Source organism: Hermetia illucens, chromosome 1, assembly GCF_905115235.1.
Source record: "Hermetia illucens chromosome 1, iHerIll2.2.curated.20191125, whole genome shotgun sequence".
Lineage (NCBI taxonomy): Eukaryota > Metazoa > Arthropoda > Insecta > Diptera > Stratiomyidae > Hermetia > Hermetia illucens.
This window is the reverse complement of record NC_051849.1, coordinates 189,201,858-189,224,026: the sequence shown is the minus strand read 5'-3', so window position 1 is coordinate 189,224,026 and position 22,169 is coordinate 189,201,858. Positions and strand designations below refer to the sequence as shown.

Sequence of the window (22,169 nt, the reverse complement as noted above, 5' to 3'; positions counted from 1 at the left end):
CAGATCTCAGAACCTGTCAAAATGGAAAATCTGAAAAAACTCACAGTTATGCATCTGTAGCAAATCAGTTTCAAAATACAACCAGTTCCGATATATGCTCAAATAAAGTTAATAATAGTATAATACCATATCTTAGAAATCTACCCGAAAATCCCCGTTAAATTCATCCTAGAAATCTATATATACGGCGAAGGACCTACTCTTTCAAACCATCTGCGAGAAAAAAAATGTATGTCGCTATAATTAAAGAAACTCTACCGAAATAAAGATGGTGGCATTTGGGTCAAAGGCCAAACAGGCCAAGCAGACTTGAGGCGAACAATCTGCAACAAGGAGATTGAGAGTCAGAGCAAAAGTGAAGGGAATCCACATACAACAGTTGGGCTGAAAACTTTGTTAGCTAACATAGACAACAATTTTTTGGAGAAAATTTGATTTTATTATTCAATATAGTTGCCTTCGAGGGCGATGCAACGATTATAGGGTTCATATAATTTTATTTATTATGATTTCTCTTAAACCTCAGAATAGGCCAAAATTATTTTGGGGACTTTTTGATGTTTTCATCAGTAACAGCCTCGTTGAGACGTCCACTGCAGGTATCGTTCTCGGTGCTCATTTTGCCTCGTTTAAACTTAGTAAATCACTTCTCCATGGTTGCTTTTTCTGGTGCAAAGTCCGAGTCACGTTTATCAATCCAAGCCTTGGCTTCGACAGAATTTTTTTTTTGTCAAAAAGCAATGCTTTTTTACCACAAGAAATTCTTTTCTATCCATTTTTTTTCAAACAAACAAAAGCTGCTTCACTCAAAATGCTCTATCCCACAAACTAATAGTCCGACTTCTGCCAAATTTATACACGTTCCCTTTAAAGGTTAGAGTTAACTAGAAATCATATGGATTTACTACTAGTAGCGACATCTACATGTCTTCGAAGTTTTCAGCCCAACTGTTATTGTTGCTATGCTCCACCCAACGCAAGACTTGCCGAGCGCTCTGCTTCTGGGCGCAAGAGGACGTTAGCTGAAAGTCATAGCCGGTAATTTTAATGCGTGGGCTCTTAAATGTAGCAGTCCGACAACCAATGTGAGAAAACGTGTTCTGCTTGAAGGGTTCGCGGAGCTAGACGTTGTACTCGTGAATATCGGATCCTCATACACTTTGATGGGAAGAGGCCGAGGGTCTATAGTGCATTTAATTCCGCCTTAGCCAATAGAGTTGCTTGGCAAGTCAGTGCGTACTAATCTCACAGTGACAGACAATCTGCATGGAAACCAAATGCGGATCGAGCTCGATAAATACAGAATGCCGAATGGTTTGCTTAAAAGAGGAAATTCGGAGGAGTAAAAAGAACTGCTCCGAGCAGTTATGCAACCATGCCGATATAAACCTGAGGTGAGCTACCTGCCCCTCCTGAAAAAGATTGGTGCCACTCTGGTTCCTCACCACGAAAACAGCAGAAGGCAAATGGCGATCCATTCAGCGAGGCTGGTTGAAATTTATCTCTCAGAAAAGATCCTCTGGTACAGGACGAATGAGGGCCACAGAGAGTACATCGTCACAGCGGGAGTACCATAGGACTCGGTGCTGGGTCCCGTGCTTCGCCTGACAGAAGGACCCACCATTATCTGCTTTACGGATAACCTGGCTGCAGCTGTTACAGCAAAGCATCCAAAGGATGTGGAGGTCTACGCGACGGAAACAGTGAGAGCGGTAAAGTCCTGACTAGAAAGTCGGGTTGACCTTAGCGGATGAGAAACCGGAAGCGGTCTCAAAATCATAGAGGAACACTGTGACGGTGGAAGTCAGTGGACATTCGACCGGAAGGAAATGAAATGGTTAAGGGAGCTATACTAAACGAGCTTACCAGGAATGAAGCAGTCCAGGGTACTCATGGAGAGATTTAGGGAGATCTTAGAATCATAGTAGGGGTATCCACGGGATACTGCAGGCTAAATTACTATCTGACGAAGCTAAGGTTGTGCAAAATAGGTTAATGCACTTTTTTTAATGAGGTCGAAATCTTCAAAAGACACTAACTTGGGCACGTACGTGTGTAGAATTTTTTCCCACTAAAACTACCTCAAATTCTCCCCTGCCCGTAGAAGCACCTCTAGGTGTAACATCAAAGGGTAAAATTAGCTTACTTTACCTAGGTCTAGGGTAAGTAGCATTTCACCTAAAGCTTCCCCTAAATTCTTCCTTTCTTTCACGAACCTCAAGCATCGGAAGAATATATGCGCTGGGTCCTTCGACATCCCATCGCAATTTGCACAATCAGGTGGAGGTGGAAAAATGTACACCTATACAGTTTGGGATCTGTGTGTCCAACGACCTTTTCTAACTGTTTTCACCTACGATAGGAGAGATATGGACTTCGTGTTATATACGTCCCCATCTCATCTGCCAAGATATCAATCGGTAACAGTCCCGAAATAACGAACGCGGCACCATTTAAGACGGTCCTGATGGCAGAATATACCCTGAGAGTTGTTCTTCTGTAGATCTAGCTCAGTTGATGTGCTTGTGAGTTTTGCATTAACTAGTGTTATGTCGTCGGCGTAACCTATTACCGCGGCCTCTTCCGGGACACTCGGGGAGGCAAAATTCTTTTGGGGTCCACTATGGGTGTCATACCAGGACCTCCATTCTTAGCTATCAACAATGACAGCGAGATAGGACACCAGTCGTCGCAAGGGACTTCTGTATAAGGCTCTAATTGGCCGAATTGAATGCATTATTCACGTCCAGGGTTACTCATCATCATCATCATCAAAGGCGCAACAACCGGTATCCGGTCTAGGCCTGCCTTAATAAGGAACTCCAGACATCCGAGGTTCACCAATTCGGCGTCAAGGTTTACTACCACACAAAATTTTTGTTGGTATTACCCATTCCGTGAATTGCATTTTCGGCCAAGCTAGTAGCCAATTTGGTACATTATAGCCACCAAAGGGGCACAATAATTATTGTAGGACGCAGTGCTTCTTCCATTGATACCCTTATTATTATTGTCTTCGATTTTCATTCATCAATCCGCTCCTGGTCTACCCCATGCAGAAATTTAACGTTAAGTCAAGGCAGCCTGTAATCTATCTCTGTTTTTTTTGCAACAAATCGACTCAACGCAACGCCAATCACGCCCCCTCCAACGTTACGAGGCAGGTTCATCCGCTTCGTGGCAGAATTTGTGGGATACTTTCGAAAATTGGGCATTGTAATCCGTATCCGCCGCTAGATGTTTTCCAAATCGATTTTCGGCCACGACAGTACTCCGAATGCATATGCCAGTACACGCTAGGTAAAGTTTTATATGTAACAGGACTTCGGATAGAAGAGCATCCTTCAAATTATCCACTCAAGCATGGGTTCCTTGCAGAATTCGTAGGTACTTGTAGAAGTCTCTCCTGGTCAAAACTTGGATGCGGAGGTTAACAATACTATATCTGGCATGGGGTTCGTAATAATCCCTGCGAATGGCTTGGATTAGACACTCGTCTAGACCAAATTCCAACCAAATCTCACGCTAGAATATATCAACTATGCCCAATAGATTTAAGATTTAAGATGGGCACCAGTACCAGCATACAACTTTATATCATTTAAGCACATCAAGTGTGCGAGCTCGCAATTAGATTCATTGCACTTCCATTATTAGCTCCTTTTTAAGTTTTGTATAAACAAAAAACCTTATTAAAATCGGTTTACTGTCTGTCTGTCCGTCACACGCATTTTTCTCGGAGACTGTTGTAGCGATTGGCACCAAATTTTGTAGAAAGGTGGGAACTGTGAACGTTCACGAATATAGTGAGTTACATCCTTTTACGTCGAATTTAAGGGGGGTCCCCATACATGCAAAAGGGGGGGAGGGGGAGGAAATTTTTTTTCATAAAATATAGTCATGTGCGGTATCAAATTAAAGGTCTCGGTTAGTACTTTTAAAAGCTGTTCTTAGTTTTGAGATTTGTTAAAAAGGTGGGGAGTGCGGGGGGTTGAAAATGACCATTTTTTTTAACCAACCAATTGTCAGAAACTACCCAACCGAAAAATCTGAAAAAAAATCCGGGGGCTGCCACTATATGGTGCCTAGGCTCCGAAATACCCTCCATATCGATACCTGCTCAAATAAAGTTAATAATAGTACATTACTATAATTTTTAGTAATTGGCAGGAAAACCCCCCTTAAGTTCACCCTAGAATCACACAATTTTGCAGCAATATAGGCTACAGCATAGAGCATGCCAAATTTGGTGAAAATCGCACTATTACTAAAAAAGTTATACTAGGTCACTCGTACCGAGTGAAAGGACTCGACTAAATTCATAATGAAGCATTAATCGCTCCCGAATTTTTTTTTGTTACTAGGTCCAATTAATAGTCCAGGTTCAAGACTTACGGCTATTCTAATAGACTTACGGCTATTCTAATAGACCTCTGGCTCTCCTCAATTTAACTTGTTATTTTCAAATTGGTAGCAAGTGTTGAACGCTGATAAAACCAGATCTGAGAACAAGTTAGACTATTGCTACCCTCTTGCTTTTCAACCCCATAAATGAAGTTATTCGTTCATGTCTTTGCCATCAATTCTAACTCCTTGTTTTTCTTTTTTCCAGTTCGATATTACAACTTTATGGGAACATCAAATGACATTGTTGGCATTCAAGTATCAAAAAGACCTACACATCAGTTGATGTCACGGATATTTGCAATCTTTCTCCGTGAGATTCTTGGCTACAGAAATGTAAAACTAGTTGATCTTCATGTTCCAGGGAAAATTGCATATGATAACTTGCTCACTACTATGTATAATTTAGTTGCGTAAGTATGCATGCATAAAATATAACTTCTAAAAGATAATAGATATTTTTTGCTGAATTTTTCCAATTTCCTTAGTTCATATAACTCACTGTTATCTTTTCATGCAGACCCTTTGCTACGTGGCAAGTGCCAATATTGGATCTCGAAGTTTGGGTGCCACCTGATTTTCTGGTCACACGGCCACCTCGAATAGCTGATGCAGGCCAGGCAACCAGTCCTGGACGATTCGGACTCTTTGTACCTGTAAATTTACTCAATGACATTGATCCAGTCAATGTACAAAGTATCATGCACTACAGTACCTTCAAAAATACCTCATCGCAATATTATAAGCAATTCAGAATAGATGGATTCATACTGACTCAACTGGAGAAAAAATTCGGGTAAGTGTGGTTTCAGCTTCACATTGAAACTGTATCTTTTCTTCTAGAAAAATGAAGATATACTACTCCCTTTTCAGTACCGAACAGAAATTCATCGCGAGCGACTGCCAAAGTATAAACTGTGTCACTTTCCTATCTGGTCACTATATCGACACTGCCTTTATCGAAAACCACATTCAAGAATTGCATTTATACGCCAATGTATTTTGGTTTGGTGATAAACTGGACGAAGCTATAGATTGGCTTCTCGAGAATGTCTACCAAAATCACTCCCGACACTACAGAAAAAGCATGAAATTTGCGGTATTACATTGGACTCCGTCTGAGATCATAAACGCAAAAGTCGAATACAAAGCTTTAACTATGCCACGTTGTGAAGAGATGCAGACAACACAAACTACCCTCTGTAAATACGAACTAACCCCATTATATAAGTATTACTCTGTAGCCTTACGCGACGCTAATAAAGCCCATTTTGCTCTCGATAAATTCTACGTTGAGCAATATGATCTCTATCGAATGCTTAGCGATATCAAGGATCTAAGGATTAACTCTACGGAGTCCAGTGAAGCTGAAATTTATGACCGCGTAGCTTGCAGTTGGTTGCATGACAATAGGAAAACTTACTCTGAATGGCTTATTAAGGATAAAATGGAACTGTTGATTGGGGGAATATTTCCTTTCACTGGAACAGGCGACGCTTATAAGAACCTGGAACCTGCAGCTCAGAAAGCCGTCGAAGCTGTGAATGCAAATTCTACTATTCTGCCCAATGTTAAACTCAGGATTCGAATAAGTGACGGTCAATGCCGATCTGATATTGTAATGAAGTATTTCATACACTATTTTAATTTGCTGACTGAAAACCCGTTTTTGGGAGTACTTGGACCAGCCTGTAGTGAAACAGTGGAACCTATAGCAGGTAAGCACCTTTACATTTGTTTATTAGCATAGAACACCTTTTAGGTCCTCCTATTTAAATCCAAGCTTCCTCATTAGTCAACGTCATTTAATGAGTGGGTTCATTAGCCAATTTTTGCACGTATACCGAGAAAAAGAGCTCCTTTTTTGACTAAAAAATTTTTGTTGGCCATATACTGTATTTATGTGTCCGGATAGCTCAGTGGTTAGAGCACTAGGCTGTCATACGGAAGGTCGCGGTTCAAATCTCACTGGTGGCAGTGGAATTTGCATCGTGATTTGACGTCGGATACCAGTCGACTCAGCTGTGAATGAGTACCTGAGTCAAATCAGGGTAATAATCTCGGGCGAGCGCAATGCTGACCACATTGCCTCCTAGTGTACCGTTACGGTCTTGAATGAAGTGCTCTAACACACTTCAAGGCCCTGATCCAATATGGATTGTTGCGCCAACGATTATTATTATTATTATTATATACTGTATTTGGAGCACCACTTATTCTCTTCTTCATTGCAAAATCTTCTGAATTTTTAGGCTTATTTTCATGAATATAATTATTATTATTATAATATATTTATGAAAATGAGGCGAGAGACATCACACTGAATAGAGGAACAAATGGTTCCCGAAATACTGTAGATGCGATTAATACAAATAAAAATATCGAAATTTCGTAGTTTCCGATTTAGACTTATTGTTAATTTTGAAATTACCCAAGCCATGTTCTTGGGTACAAAAATAATACCCCCATTTGGCCACTTTTATGTCTCCACCAGAACAAAATGTTTTGATTTCGTTTTCTTTCTACAAATTGGAAACCAATTAACACATGAGTTTAAGTTTTAAGTTTTTTATTTTCAATAGTGTCTTACTTTCTAATACATTATTAATTACATTCTAGCTTAAATATTTAGCTTAACTAACTTAACTTTATTTCAATGGGTGGCTATTACAATTGTTTGGCCTACCCGACCTTCTGTATAATTATTACTTGTCTTGTATTACTTTTAATACATTGATCTTGACATTTTTTAAGCTGTACTGAATTACTTCAAACTGCGCTTGCACTAAAAGCGCCAGAAGGCATTACTTACTTACTTAAAATAATTAAAACTAACTAAGCCTAAACTTAATCTAACTTAATCTAACTACAATAGCACATTATATTACTTGTGCTTAGCCTCGGTGTACCCCTACCAGACAGGGAGAATCATGGAGGGAAAGGATGGCGGGTTTAAGAGATTCGCTCACTATTTGGCAGGGCCTTAGGAAGTTGACCAATCGGAAGGTGCTACCCTGTCGGTAGAGTTGCCGGATCACATTTGGACATGGTTCGGGTGGAGCAAGTGATCCACGTGGGCGCTCCATAGCAGATAATGGGTCTGATCAGAGTCTTGTAGAGAGTCAGTTTGGCCTTGGTGCTGAGTCCTACCTTCTTACCAAGAAGAAATAAGATCCTACTGAGTGCACCCCGTGCCTTACCGATAGCGAGCTCAAGATGTGGCTTGAACTTAAGGAGTTCGTGAAGTTTAACTCTTAAGTACTTAATGGTCTGGGAATTGCTCACTATAGTGTTTCCGATCTTCATTTTTAAGCGTTTAGCTTTTCTGTGGATTCCTCTAGAACCTAGGTATCTAGCTCTCCTCCGAAACGTGCAGAATTGCGTTTTGGCCTCATTAATTTTAATGCCCCATGTCAGGTAATATTTGCAGAGGTCTTTCAAGTATTTCTCGAACGCTTTAGCTGCCCTGTTGGGGTGGAGGCTTTAAGCGAAGATAAGAGTATCATCGGCATATTGAATAAGTTCGGTGCCGGTCTCGGGAGTTGGAAAGTCAGCGGTGAAGATATTGTAAAAGGTGGGTCCAGAAATGGATCCTTGCGGTACTCCCGATGTTACCGACAAGAGATCGGAGAATTCATTTACCACGCTGACGTAGAAATACCTATCTTCGAAGAAGCGTAGTGCAATTCTAATGATCGGAATTGGGAACTCAAGATCGATTAGTTTAGTCCGTTAACCCATACGGAATGGAAGGCCTTTTCTAAGTCTAATGCACATGCTACGGTCAGTTTATTAATGACGCTAAGTCTTGCTACGACAGTGTCGTGAAGGTAGCTAAGTGCATGTTGAGTTCCGTGCTTGCTGCGGAACCCGAACTGATGGTTGGGTATAATCTCGTTGAGATTGCAATATTGGACTAGCCCGATTGTCCATGCTCTCTCAAAGAGTTTGCCTAGATTGGACAATAATGATACGGGTCTAAAGTTTTTAGGCTCACTAGAGCCGGCTTTTTTCCGGATCGCAATTATTTTATCTACTTTCCAGGTGGTGGGAAAGTAGTCATTATTTATGCAGTTATTAAATACTGCCAGCAAAAATTTGATGGAGATTCGGGGAAGTTGCCTAATTACGTAATTAGGGATTTCGTCAGGTCCGGCTTTTTACCGTTTAGGTTTGAGGTCAAGGCGGTGAGTTGCGATAAACTCGGGAAATGTTGCGAATCCGTTGGTTTTACCGAGGAGTTCGTTTGGGAGAATGTCACTAGCTTATTTGAATGCCGGGAGGCGATAGTTGTTTCAATCATCGACACTATTGCCGGGTTACTTTGAGGCGAAGGGGTATTGAGCTGAGACTCAAATGATTCCGCAAGGACATGCACCTTCCTGGCGTCTCCGCAGATTGGTTCATTGTTCCTGGTAAGAACGAAATTACGGGACTTATTTTTGCCCACTAGCCTATTTATATGTTGAAACATATCTGGCCCGGGCTTAATATCTGCGAGATTACGGGTTAATTTTTTATTGCGGAATTGCGCCACCATTTGCCGGATAATTGTACTCAGGCAATTAATCCGGGAAAGCAATGCTTTGTATTCAGCATTAACTTTATTTCCATTTTTATGGAAGTTGCGCTTGAGGTTCCTGCGCCAAATCTGTCTGACCTTTATGTGCAACATGATGTCATGCGGGAGTTTGTTGTATACAAATTCATAGACTTTGATCAGCCTGGTATTTCTGCGTGTAGCAGTATAGATGGCGTCTGTAGCCAAAATGATTGCTTCGTCGATTTCTTTGTCCGACGGATTGCGATCTGTAGCGAGTTTTTTCAAGTTCAGCATTGGTGCTAAATCTGACTTGAATTTGTCCCAATCAGTGTGGGCGAATGATCTGATGGTTACCTTAACTCGCTTCTGCAGTTGTGAAGTTGAGGTCATTTTGAGTACAACTTTAAAATGGTCGGACATGCCTGACAAAGTTTTACCGGAAGTTACCTGAAAACTTTGCTTGGTTTCATCAGACAGCAGGAAAAAGTCAATGATGGATTGACTAGCGGACCTTGTCGGCGAATCCGGCGAAACCACCTCAAGGTTGGCTGGCGTGAAAGGGTCGTGGATCCAGTTGTACAGGGTTTTCCCATTTAAATTTTCTGCTTTATCGCCCCAGGATTTGTGCCGTGGGTTAAAGTCACCACCGAGGATAAGATATTTTGATTTTAACTGGAGATCACCCAAGACTTTTAAGTCATGGCCCAGTTGCTCACTTCGGGAATTGCATTTGATATAAACGGAAACTACCAAAACCCACTTATTATCGTTAGTTTTCACTATTGCCCCTGCAACGGAACAGACTAGTAACTCATCGATGACGACTTCCTAAAAATGGTAGTCTTTTTTGACTAGAAGGGCAGCGCCCGTGTTGCTGTTATGCCGAATAGTGCTGTATCCGGTGAAATTGACATTATGTCTATGGTTTATATGAGTCTCCGCAAACGCAAAATATGTCTGCTTTCAGAGTGTCAACCAACGCTTGGGCAGCGGCTCGTTGAACGTATGAGACCAGGGGCACGGAGTTAAATGTGTTTAACTCTATAGATTCATTAACAGTTGGATTGCGGCAATCTTCCGCTGTTCATTCGACTGGGCGGAAGCGAGACTTTCGACCAAGTTCCTGAAGGCCAGTTTGTTGCCTTGTGGAGCTTGAGCTTCTGCAGCTCTAGGAAGAGTATTCCTAGCTGCTTGCGCGTACGATACGCCCGGCCGGGACAAGTTTTGTGACATCTGTGTCACCGTTTGCTTGGTCTTTTCGGTTTCCGCATTATTTTTTGCCCTCCCCGCATCCCTTCTAGTAACCATATCTTTGTATGCCGGGCATCCGTGGTAGTTGGCAGGATGTCCGGTCTGGCCGCAATTGCAGCAATGCGGCGTCTCCGCCGGTGGTGTGGGGCATTCCCTGCGGAAATGTTTTTTTTTCACACTTCACGCACCTATGCACAATAGAACAGTTGATGGCGATATGTCCGAGATTTTGGCAGTTGTAGCACTGCACTTCTTGGATTGGCTTGACTTGCTCAAGCGAAATATTTTGGTGAAGTATATATTTAACTTTATATACTTCACTGAGCTCTTGGGAGGGCTCGAAAGTAGCTATAAAAAGTCCCGATTGCGGTTTTCGGGACCGTGTGATTTTGGCTATGCAGAAGCTTGTCTTAACATATGACAAGCATCTATGCATTTATATCAGTTCCTAGACGTGAAAATACAACCAGTTTAACACCCTCAAACCTCACAAACTCCCATTCTCAGGTATTTCAAAGCACGTTCGCATGCCGGTGGTGTCTTATTCCGCTGAAGGAGCGACCTTTACCGATCGCGCTAATTACCCCTACTTCTTTCGAACGATTGGGTCAAATCGCCAATACGAAGCAGTTTATGTGAAACTAATGCAACATCTCAAGTGGAAACGAGTGGCTGCACTAACTGAAGACGGACAAAAATACACAGATTACATACCACATTTGGAAACACAATTGAAACAATTCAACATGGAATTGATTTTGAACAAAAAATTTCCCAAAGATATATCAACTGCTGAGATGAGAAGGGTAAGTTGAGTTAATTCTATCTGAAATCGATGAGGAATTAATTATTCTTTTGATTATTTTCAGCATCTTCTTGATATGAAACGAAAAAATGCAAAAATTATCATTGGTGATATTTACAACGATATCGCACAGGTGGTAATGTGTGAAGCATATCATTTGAAGGTAAGTAAACTTATGCTACTATATCACTTCATTTTCAGACTAGCTCATTGAGCTGGGGTTGAAGAATACGCTCAAAATATACGATTGCATGTCTCTATGCTAGTCAGGTCCGTGTCGACGGACACTTCAGTGGAATTACCTTTAGAAACTAGCGGAGGTGTGCAATCAACTAATTCCTAGAGTGTTAAGTAGAGCAGTCACTCGGTAAAAGAGGGAGTCTATATACAGCACAGGTCCTATGTTTTATTCAAATAAACACATTAAGTTTATCAAAAAAGGCTGTCATTAAATTTCTGCTTTCATCTATTCCACCAAACTATTCCAGCTGAAGAGAGTTCACAGCAGCTAGGTACCACGTACATTTGATTTCACCTTCTCAGTTTTGGGTTATAGCAGGTGTTCACTCGCCTCACTCCTATCTCTCCTTATAATGTAGAAACTTACTTTTTCTTCCATTGTTTCTTTTGTTGTCCATTTTAGGACCCTCATAGGGGGTGTCCTGGAAATGTGGACGCTTGTAGCTATATGCTGGAACTTCTGAAAAATGCATGCCGTGCCTTTACATGACATAACAATCTTTTCTTTAAACTATTTACAATCTTTCCTATCTTTTCATCTTCACCGGCAAGAAAGGACATCCTTTTCCTCTTTCTAAAGTGGAAAAATTTATTTTCATATTTGGTTCGATGTGTTTTCTGTACGATTGCCTTAGGCGCCTGACCCAGGTTTCATCAGCAGTCACAATGGGGTTGCAAAATTTCATCCAAATTAGTCTCATAAAAACTCCAAAAAATCTTTGCAATTCTCCAATCGTCGTTGCTTGTCAAGTGGTGCAAACATTCAAAGAAACGAATATGTACTATATTTTCTTAGGTAAATATTCGCTTAAAATATTTCAAATTTATTCTTTGCTAACTTATAGTCCCATTATTTAATTCTTCGATCCGCCAGTACTACTTTTTCAGCTGATTGGACTTTTTCTTTTGATAAAGCCTGCAGCAGTGGATTAACACTAAAACGAACATAAACATGCATAATGAACCGGAATTAAAACCCAGAGCAACAAAATTGAGGGACTGGCGTCTGTTTCTTTAATATATTGTGGAGGCACGAACCAATTAGCGAAGGTTCGTGCGGACTCCGCACGGGAATGATGCAATTCACCACGGAGAGAAACTCACCCGCCTGAGTGGCTCGCCTATCTGTGGGTAGCGAGGTGAAAGTCACGAGGCTGACGGAGCAGTTGAGTTTTAGAGAAAAGTCAGTGATTAGTGATGGGTGAAAAATAGTTAAATTTTTCTCATTTTGAATAAAAAATACTAAAATTACTTTGTTTTATAATTGATAAATGTTCTTAAATTGAGTTGTTATAAGTCATCAACGTTTATAATGGTGGCCGCACTTTAATTGTGAACTTCACAATATAAGACCATTGAATACTGGGACTTGGAACAGTGATTTACATTAAGACCATTTCTCATTGTCTTTCGTTGTTTCCCCCCGCTTTTGGTGTTTTATTTAGTTTCGTCATGGAACCGCCAGAAAGGAAAGGATGCTTAAATCTCCGTGAGAATATCCTTGGCAGCAGCTCACTCTTAGTTTCAATCCGAAGCTGACTGCAATTTGCGCGGTATACAATGCTCCGTGCTCCCGCCTACGGGATGTTTTTTTCGGAGAAATACACAACTCAGCCTCAACAGCAGGAGGTGTGCTAAATCCAGAGTGAAATTCTGCAAATAATCAGATGCTATTTTGACTGGTTCATTTTTAGGTAGTAAGACTCTCACCTTGTCCGCGAGGTGCAATTTAGAATTATTGCATATTTGGTCATAAAGTTCTAAACTCATATTGCAGACCACACTGGTAGGTAGCATGAATTCGAAAGATTGAGGGGCAGTTTTACCAGATGCCCCAAAGCTCTAGGGGCTTTAAAGCATTCTATGAAGGGGTCCAGAAAATGAAGACGCTCCTGGAACATTATCGGAGGCAAATGAAGCTACGTTACAGAAAGACCTACCATACCTATCATACCAAAGACCTACCATATGTCATTCTCCATTTTACTGCCCATGAATTAACGGTCACCATAGATCGTGCCTCACCATCATCTCAAACAAAAGCAGCATCAGATAGGGATATGATCTGTCGCGGTATTTCCATTGGGATGATTTTGATGATAACTTTATTGTATATATACAGGGTGCGGCAGCATAACTTCCTTTTTTCAAAACTCTATAAAAACTATCGTATGCATCGGAAAATATTTATTTATTTTTTATAATGTAGGTACATGTCTAAAGTTTTTATTTACATTGTTTTGAAGATCAAATCTGTTAGGTGACGTCCCCCATTCTCCATACATTGCGTAAACCGATTTCTGGCGTTTGTCATGACTCTTGTTAGCATAGCAGGTGTTATGTTGGCAATTTCTTCTTGGATGTTGGTCTTCAAACCTTGTAGGGTTCTTGGACGGTTCACATAAACACGGGATTTCAAAAAACCCCATAGAAAAAAATCACAAGTGGACAGATCGGGAGAGCGTGCCGGCCATTCCAAATCGCCTCTAATTGAGATAAGGCGCTCTGGAAAGTGTTCCCTCAAAACAGCCATCGATGCTCTTGAAGTGTGTGCTGTTTCACCGTCTTGTTGGAACCAAGTGTCCCCCAAATCCAAATTTTCTAGCCGTGGGAAAAAAAATTCTGTAGCATGTTTACATACCGGTCCGAATTCACTGTCACTGTAACCTCATTTTCCTCAAAAAACCAGGGACCAATAATTCCAGCTGAGGAAATTGCACACCACACTGTGACTTTGGGTGAATGCAAAGGCTTTTGATGCAATTCTCGAGTTTTGGTGTCAGCCCAGTAGCGCATGTTTTGTTTGTTAACCGACCCACACAAATGAAAATGGGCTTCATCGCTAAAAAAACATTAGCACCCTCGGGAACGGCATCAAGAAGAAGCTCATATGCGTTCATCCGAGAATTGAAGTCACGTTCTGAAAGTTCCTGCACTATCGCCATCTTATAGGGATGGAAATGAAGATCATCAAGAATTCTTCTCACAGAACGATCGGATAGTCCAAGGGCGGATGCGTGTTTGCGCGCAGAACGCCGTGGCGATCGCAACATTGACGCTCTCACTGCTTCAAGGCTCTCAGGTGATCTAACGGGCCGAGGGACCCCAGTTCTTCCTTTTGTCGCACTTGCAGATTGTCTGAATGTAGTGACCCATGTAACAATTGATTTGCGGTCTGGGACGGGAGCCAACGGGGCTAAATTAAAGCGATTCCGAAAAGCACACTGTGTTGCAATAACCGAACATCCACTTGAAAAGTAAACCTCAACGGCAAAGGCACGCTCCCCACTATTCCAACGCATGATGGCGACTGAACCGTGGCGGGACAAAATTTTACAATATCCCTTCTTGAACGAGACCACTAGCGCTCCGCTATGACATCAACTAACTGAGTGGCGCGCATTTTAAAAAAGGAAGTTATGCTGCCGCACCCTGTATATACATGTCTCCTCACAGCATGAAGTGTTCAACAAAGCTGATCCTCCTTCTCAGCATGCATTGCTACTCGAGAGGGTAACCGCATCTATTCACATCAATAGGACTTTACTCCAGAAAATTCAATAGCCAATGACTGCCGCAAACTTCTGGAATTCGAACAGAATTTCTATCTTCATCTTTTCATAGGTTAAAACTTTCTACAGACATGAGAAAATTCAACGTCTCACCAAAGTTAATTAGACCGACTAGGCTCACCATGACTAATGTACGAAGGCATGAAAGTCGCGGGGACTCAGGAGAAGTGCCACCCATCTACCAGGAGTTAAAGCGTACCAGCGGAATGTTGGCGATTATTTAAGTTAGTAAAGTGTGTGATTTTAAAACGATTTCAAGGTCGTATGGACGAAATGTAAGTCTGGGGTGAACTTGATGAAATTCATCGAAGCCGGAATGAACCGCATCGTTCTCCCTCCTCTCTCGATGGGCCTGGGGACTAATGAAGTTGGAACAAAAAAACTGTTAAGTAAAATGTCCATCGCTCAGGATCTTGAACGGAGGGGAAGCAAACAATGTCTTCTCTACGGCCTTCCCTACAAATGTTTCTGAACATTTCCTCAGCTAATCCTTATTGTCACTATTTATTGTTTCTCTGGGGAAATTCAAGTGGGACAGTCTACCAAGAGTAGTGAGCGTCTCCGTTCCCTCTAACTGATGAAGCGGCTGAAATTACGGTATCTATCTTCTTCATTTCGAATTAAGGGTTTGCAATGAATTGCTGTTTATCGAATGGATTTATTTTCGATGTTCAATTATGAGAAGAGTCATTATGTCGCGGTGTACTAGACCGGCTGTATTATTCTGGGCTTCCTCTCCAAGAGTGAACGCAATCCCGTCATAGTCATGCATATTCCTGAATAATTTTTGAGATCCAGTAATGATCGATTTCTGTGAGAATAAATGCATTTAGTGGTTAGAGGGAATTGTCTTTTTACGTAAAGCACTATTCTGTTTTCCGTTAAGATCCTTCACTGGTTCCCTGCATCGGATCAACACAAATGTGACTTCACAAAATCCCATCAAGGTAGCTGCGCTCCTGTCTCTAGCGTCCCTTTCTTCCGCTTCTTCCATTGGAAGCTGAAAGGAATCTTTTAATAGGTAGGATTTAGTCGTTCCACCAGTGCGAACCTCAAAGCAGGGGCTCTCCCACTATAGAATAGTAAGTTGTCTCTGTGAAATTTTAAGACCCGTATTCAGAAAACTTTCACAGCAACACCAGCGGTCAGAAATGAGACTGCTGTTTGCACACACGCCCTTTTCATTCCCACCTCCGTGTTATTATTCCTATGGGAGGGACCAGCTGCACTGAGATTTCTCTCGCTGATTTGACCACCTAACAAACAACCCTAACCCCCATGGAAACCGTAGAAGTTGGTCCTAGTTAAGAGCTCTTTAAAGTGGTTTTGCGCCTTTCGCACATTTTCGCTAATCGAAGAACCTGCTACGTCCATTGTGGGTTTCCTTGGGGTTGTCCTTACTTTCTGCTGAAGATTCCGCTTAGGTTCGACATCTCGGGATATTGCCACACCTGCAGCAATACAGATATTCTCATCCCCACGGAAAATCACTTTCTTTCAGAGTGCCCTACTTTGCCGTCGGCTAGAAGCCATGCCAGTTTCACAGGTAAAAGCGGAAGTTCTGGCAGGTAAAATTTAACCTATTTTCCTTATTTCAAATTTCCCCTCCTTAATGGTTGAAGTTTCCTCCTGGGATGCCTTCCTCTTGCCATTTCTGGATGATTCAGACAACAAACCGAGACGGATCAAATTTTCAATTCCCCCGGTCATACTAGTGGCCAGAAGAAAGAAGACCTACCTAGTGAACTAACTGCACCCCGTGATGTAATCCCTAATGGCAGGTCGACAAGGCGGGGATGTTGAGGGTGGAGCCGAGTTGTAATTTTAGTGGGTAAAAATCCCACACTCTGACGTCAGAGTCTTTTGAAGATGTCCACTTCCTTAAAAAACGAACAGACAGACTGACTATGCCAGATCTCCCATCATGTACAACACCATGTAGCGGATAGGGGCATACCTATTACTGTATAAATATGTGTTCATGTACTTTCTTTTCTGACTGTGCATGAGTACGTGTTTGCTCTTCTCTAGTACTTGATTCGAAGTGGCTATGGAAAGGATACTCAGAAAATAAAACCAACATTGAAGATGAGAGAAGGAATAAATCTACCGTGTAGGAGCTCGAAACCCCACTACCGGCGGCTTTAGGAGTGAGCAAGCAGGCTCACGATCGTCGGTATCTTCTTCCACAGTGCCGGAGTGATGGATATCTTGGCCCCGTGGAATGAAATGTTCAAGTGAAACAAGACCTTGCCAACAGCACCATTAATGAAAGCGAAACATAATCGACTGAAAGGAAATCGCTGGCCGATGAAGCCGATTTCGACAACCACCACGTCTGTTCAAGAAGGACGACCGCAGGAAATACTCCAAGATGAAGGGATTGACACATTCAGGAGAAGCCTCCAAAATCCGCCAAGCAAATGACTTATACAGAAAAGAAAAGTGAATTTTGTATATTGCGACGATAATTAGATGAGTTAGGGAGAAAATAACAGATACTTTTCCCTTAAATTTTGGCTTGTTTGGTTAGGTAGGGCACAGCAAACAAATTTCGAATGTTGCTAACCCTGCTGCGCCACATCTCGATCGGGTAGCAGGTCGTCAAGACACCATACGGACCCAAGCGTTTGTTGGTACCATCGTAGAAAGCTACCAGATATACGCTCCCGTATAAATTCGCGCCTATCTCAAAAACTAGGTCCATCGCCAGGACCCCCCATCCTGGCGACGGCCACCCACGTAGCGCCACGTCGCCTAACAATTTATGACCCTTTCAGCAGGCGCAGTTATCTTGTTGATACTGGTGCGGAGGTTTCGGTTTTTCCCGTGCCCCGGCACCACCGGCTATTCCCACAATCTTTAAAACTTCCGGCAGCAAATTCAGCAGTTACAGGCAAGTGGACGTAAGTCTTGGCTTGCGTAGGACGTTCCCTTGGCGATTCATCTTGGCGGATGTCAACTTCCCCATTTTAGGCGCAGACTTCTTGTGTCACTATGGGTTGCCAGGGGACTTGCAAAACAGGTCCCTTATAGACTCCACAACTAACCTTAATTCGTCAGGAAGAATCTTATGTCACCCCAACAACAATCTTTCCGTGCTTTTGGAGGACATTAGTGACTCTCGTGCTCGGGCACTCCTCCAAGAATTCAGCCAGATTACTACCAAATGTAGTCCCTCTAAACCAGTGTCAGACACAGGTGAGATTCCTCTGGCACTTCATTTCCCCTGACGGAATACAGCCCGATCCAGACAAGGTGCAAGCGATCACAAGCTTCCCGCGTCCGAAAACTGTGAAGAAGTTACAGAGGTTCTTTGGCATGCTAAACTTCTATCGTCGTTTCCTGCCCAAGACCACCCAACACCAGTCCGTTTTGAACGCGTACTTGTCTGGCCCGAAAACAAAAGACACACGAGAGATTGTGTGGTCTGAAGAGGCTGTCCGCTCGTTTGACAAATCCCGACAACAACTGGCTGATGCTACACTCTTAGCTTTCCCTCGACAAGATGCACCCCTAGCCGTTTTTGTTGATGCCCCTGACATCGCAGTAGGTGCAGCACCCAAAAAGTGAATCAAGTCTGGCAGCTGTTGAGCTTTTTCTCTAAACAGTTGAACCCCGGGAGTGATGTGGCGCAGCAGGGTTAGCAACATTCGAAATTTATTATAACCCTGTTGCGGCACTAATCCGCCATTGATAATCTCCTTGAGATTTGGGGGTACAGTTTAGACTAAGCGAGTTGTTTGGAAGAAAAGTAGGTCTCACATTGAAAGGGGCCAATGATTCTATCCATGGCTACGTTGTATTGTGCAAAACAACTATTAATTAGGCCCGTGAGTAGTTACCCCACAGCTACGTGATATAGAATGTAAATTTTTCGGCACATTCTGAACTAGCCACAAGAAAATACCACTTAGACGAGTAAATAAAGCTGGGGCTCTGTATCCACCTAGGTGCAATCATATGAAGGGATTTCCCTGTTTCGAAAACCAGAATGCCTTATTTTTAAGGGAGTTTTTTACTATATTTACAAGAAGATACAATTATTAAAAACTTTTCTATGCGATTTTTTTTTTAGATGACTTCTAAGGACGGATACGTTTGGTTTTTGCCTGTTTGGCTATCGAAAATTTGGATAGTCAATAATGAACTGAAACTAATGCAAAACGTGAGCTGCACAGCTGAACAACTTTACACGGTATGTTATAAACAATACATATTCTCCTCCACCTCACCTTTATCTTATCTATCTTTCAGGCTATTAATGGTCATTTCTCCCTGGCTCACTCAGCTTTTGCTTCAAACGACACTATCATGCAGGAAAATCGCAACGTTAGCCAATGGTTGGACGATTTTTCGAAAACAGTGAATTCAACTGAACTTTCTGACTACACAGGCTTTGCATATGATGCAGTTTGGGTTTATGCCTTGGCAGCAGACAAACTTCTCAGGGAGGATCCCAGCGCGACGGATGATTTACGAGCGCCGGACGTGGTCAATAGATTTGTCGACATAATATGGAAGACGGACTTCAACGGTGTCTCCGGTCGAATAAGATTCGGGGAAGGCGGTTCACGCATTAGTACCATCAACATTTTGCAATGGGCTTACGGCCAGTTTCGTAAAATTGGCCAATATGTTCCACATGTTGATGAGAAAGGATTCAAAATTATTGGTGGCAACTTAGAGCTCAATGAGAGCAAAATCGTTTGGCTACAGAACCATGAAAAACCAACCGATGGAGCGTTTGTTTGCAAAATGCAAGCTTTGGCGGATCTTCTCGATACCGATTGTGATAATGTGACTCTTATCATAATTACTATTAGCTGCCTTTTATTTGTGACCATAGTATCAATGGCATCTTTTATGTTCTGGAAGCGACAGTACGACATGAAACTAAAGCAATCAGCGAAAGTCATGAAAAACTTTGGAATCGATCTTCTATCTCCATCGGCCAACATGACTAACACTCTCGACAAATGGGAGATACCCAAAGAGAAGGTAGTTATAAATCGACGACTGGGAGAAGGTGCATTTGGGACAGTATATGGAGGTGAAGCGCAGTTTAACGATGGTGGTTGGACTGCAGTTGCCGTGAAAACACTGAAATCAGGAGCTTCAACCGAAGACCGATTAGACTTTTTGTCTGAAGCAGAAGCTATGAAACGATTCGATCACAAGAATATCATTAAACTTCTTGGAGTATGTCTACAATCAGAACCCATTTACACAATCATGGAATTCATGTTGTATGGAGATTTAAAGACGTTTCTATTAGCTCGTCGCCATTTAGTTTACGAAAAAACTACTGAAGATTCGGATATAAGTCCTAAAAGATTAACTATGATGGCATTAGATGTGGTACGAGGTCTCTCTTATCTTGCCGATATGAAATATGTACATCGCGACATTGCTTGCAGAAATTGTTTGGTTAATGCCCAAAAAGTTGTTAAGCTAGGAGACTTCGGAATGGCTCGACCAATGTTTGAAAGTGACTACTATCGATTCAACCGTAAAGGAATGTTACCTGTTCGTTGGATGGCACCTGAATCACTTGCATTAGGCGTGTTTACACCAGCTTCAGATGTATGGTCCTTCGGGGTCCTCCTCTACGAAATTATAACCTTTGGATCGTTCCCATATCAGGGCCTCACAAATAATGAAGTATTGGACTATATTAAAAATGGGAAAACCATTCAAATTCCAGCTGGAATTAAACCTCATCTGGAAGGCCTAATGAAAGCTTGCTGGAGCCAAGATTATAAGAAACGGCCATCTCCTTCTGAAATAGTCGAATATATCTCGAACTATCCTCGTCTCCTTACTCCGTGTCTGGATGTACCAATATCATCAGTCGAAATGCCAGAAACCGAGAGCGATCAAATGGAATTGCTTCCACGTCTCCGCAAAAGAATTAATAGCGGCCAACAAACATTGGACATCCTAACACGTTCGGCTGCTATCAACAACTTCGATCAACCAACTGCAAACGATATTCGGCCTCCTGAAAACTCAATCTCTGTGAAGAATCTCAATGTACCACCAGACTCCATGTCTACCGATGACACCAACATTAACATCTACAGTCCTATGGAGCCTCTTTTGCGCAGCAACCCGGAAGTATCGAGCAGTAATTTAAGCCTAAAACGTTACGTTCCAATGTATGTTATTGGAAAGAAGGCGAGCAATAGTCCCAAGAATAGTCCAAAGAATAGCCCAATCGACATCGAAAATCCGTGCCAAGACAACACAATTTTATAGGATTAGTAGAATAAGTTCCATTAACTAATTAGTGTATTTTTTTCCTATATGGTCAATATTCAAATATCTATGTCAAAATGTGTGAAGTGTCGTTGAAATAAGGCTATAATCAGTAAGAAAGGTTATGACCGATAATATCTGTTCTAAACTCGCAAATCATTCCGTTTGGCCGCTCATAAAAGTGAATGGTACATGGAGTGATGCGATGCTATCATCTCTTCCCACTAAGACATTTGTGTCCGTCCATAGTGCTACCCATGCTTCTATATCTCTCACGATTGTTAAGTTTAATGTTGCATTTAGAATATTACTAAGTCTTTACTTTCACCTTCACTTTCACAATCGAACTCTAACACCCCTAGCCCCCAAAGTGACTCCTTCTTGCAAGAGGAACTGAACTCTAATTCAACCCTTCTATTTATTCGGCATAACTCACCCCAGAAAATAATACAGAGCACAATTGCAATCATATCAAACATCAAAATCCACAAAGCAACGCCAATGAACAATTACTACTAACTTAGCGCTCCCGCATACAACATAATCTCGTTTGCTATTTATCTTTTAATTGAATTTCGAATTGAATTGCGAATTGAAGTTATAATAGCGTAATAATTAGCTAACCTAGTGTGTAGTCCCTATCTGAATCGAGTATTGTATATGAGCATCCATTTGAAAGCAATCAAATACGAAGCCAAAAAACAAAATATGTAAAAATTTAACCCGCAGCAGTACCTTTTTAATCTTTAAATGTATGAATATGAAGTAAGTCAATAAAACAAATCTCTATATTACGGAGCATGGATGAAAAAAGCGTTTAGTAGAAAAACGAGTGTAAAAAACATGTTCAAAGGATTGTTCTCTACATTTATGTATTTGCAGGAAGTTGTTGAATTCTATGCATATATCAAAAGACTGGTATGTTTCCTACTTTTTAAGATTTCAATGTTAATGTTTATAACAAAACCGATATATTCGCAAAGATTTTTATTTATTTATGATAATTATAATAAATTTATATCTATGTTATACGCACTTTTATAACTGTAAGCTCTAAACAAAGAAAATTATAATATATTCTGTGAATGATCAA

General features: G+C 41.5%; 1 protein-coding gene across 2 annotated transcripts in view; it reads left to right on the top strand.

The window, feature by feature from the left end:
- LOC119646221 (atrial natriuretic peptide receptor 2-like) overlaps positions 1 to 22,169 on the top strand; it is a 121,448-nt gene extending 99,279 nt beyond the window's left edge. The window contains exons 2-8 of one of the 2 annotated variants that reach the window (XM_038046607.1): positions 4,613 to 4,817; positions 4,925 to 5,200; positions 5,278 to 6,122; positions 10,706 to 11,004; positions 11,068 to 11,166; positions 18,894 to 19,013; positions 19,073 to 22,169. In XM_038046607.1, the coding sequence (XP_037902535.1) occupies positions 4,613 to 4,817; positions 4,925 to 5,200; positions 5,278 to 6,122; positions 10,706 to 11,004; positions 11,068 to 11,166; positions 18,894 to 19,013; positions 19,073 to 21,076 (3,848 nt within the window). In that variant the 3' untranslated portion in view covers positions 21,077 to 22,169. Of the gene's footprint in view, positions 1 to 4,612; positions 4,822 to 4,924; positions 5,201 to 5,277; positions 6,123 to 10,705; positions 11,005 to 11,067; positions 11,167 to 18,893; positions 19,014 to 19,072 lie in introns of those variants that run through there. The other variant, XM_038046608.1, reaches the window with a different exon arrangement.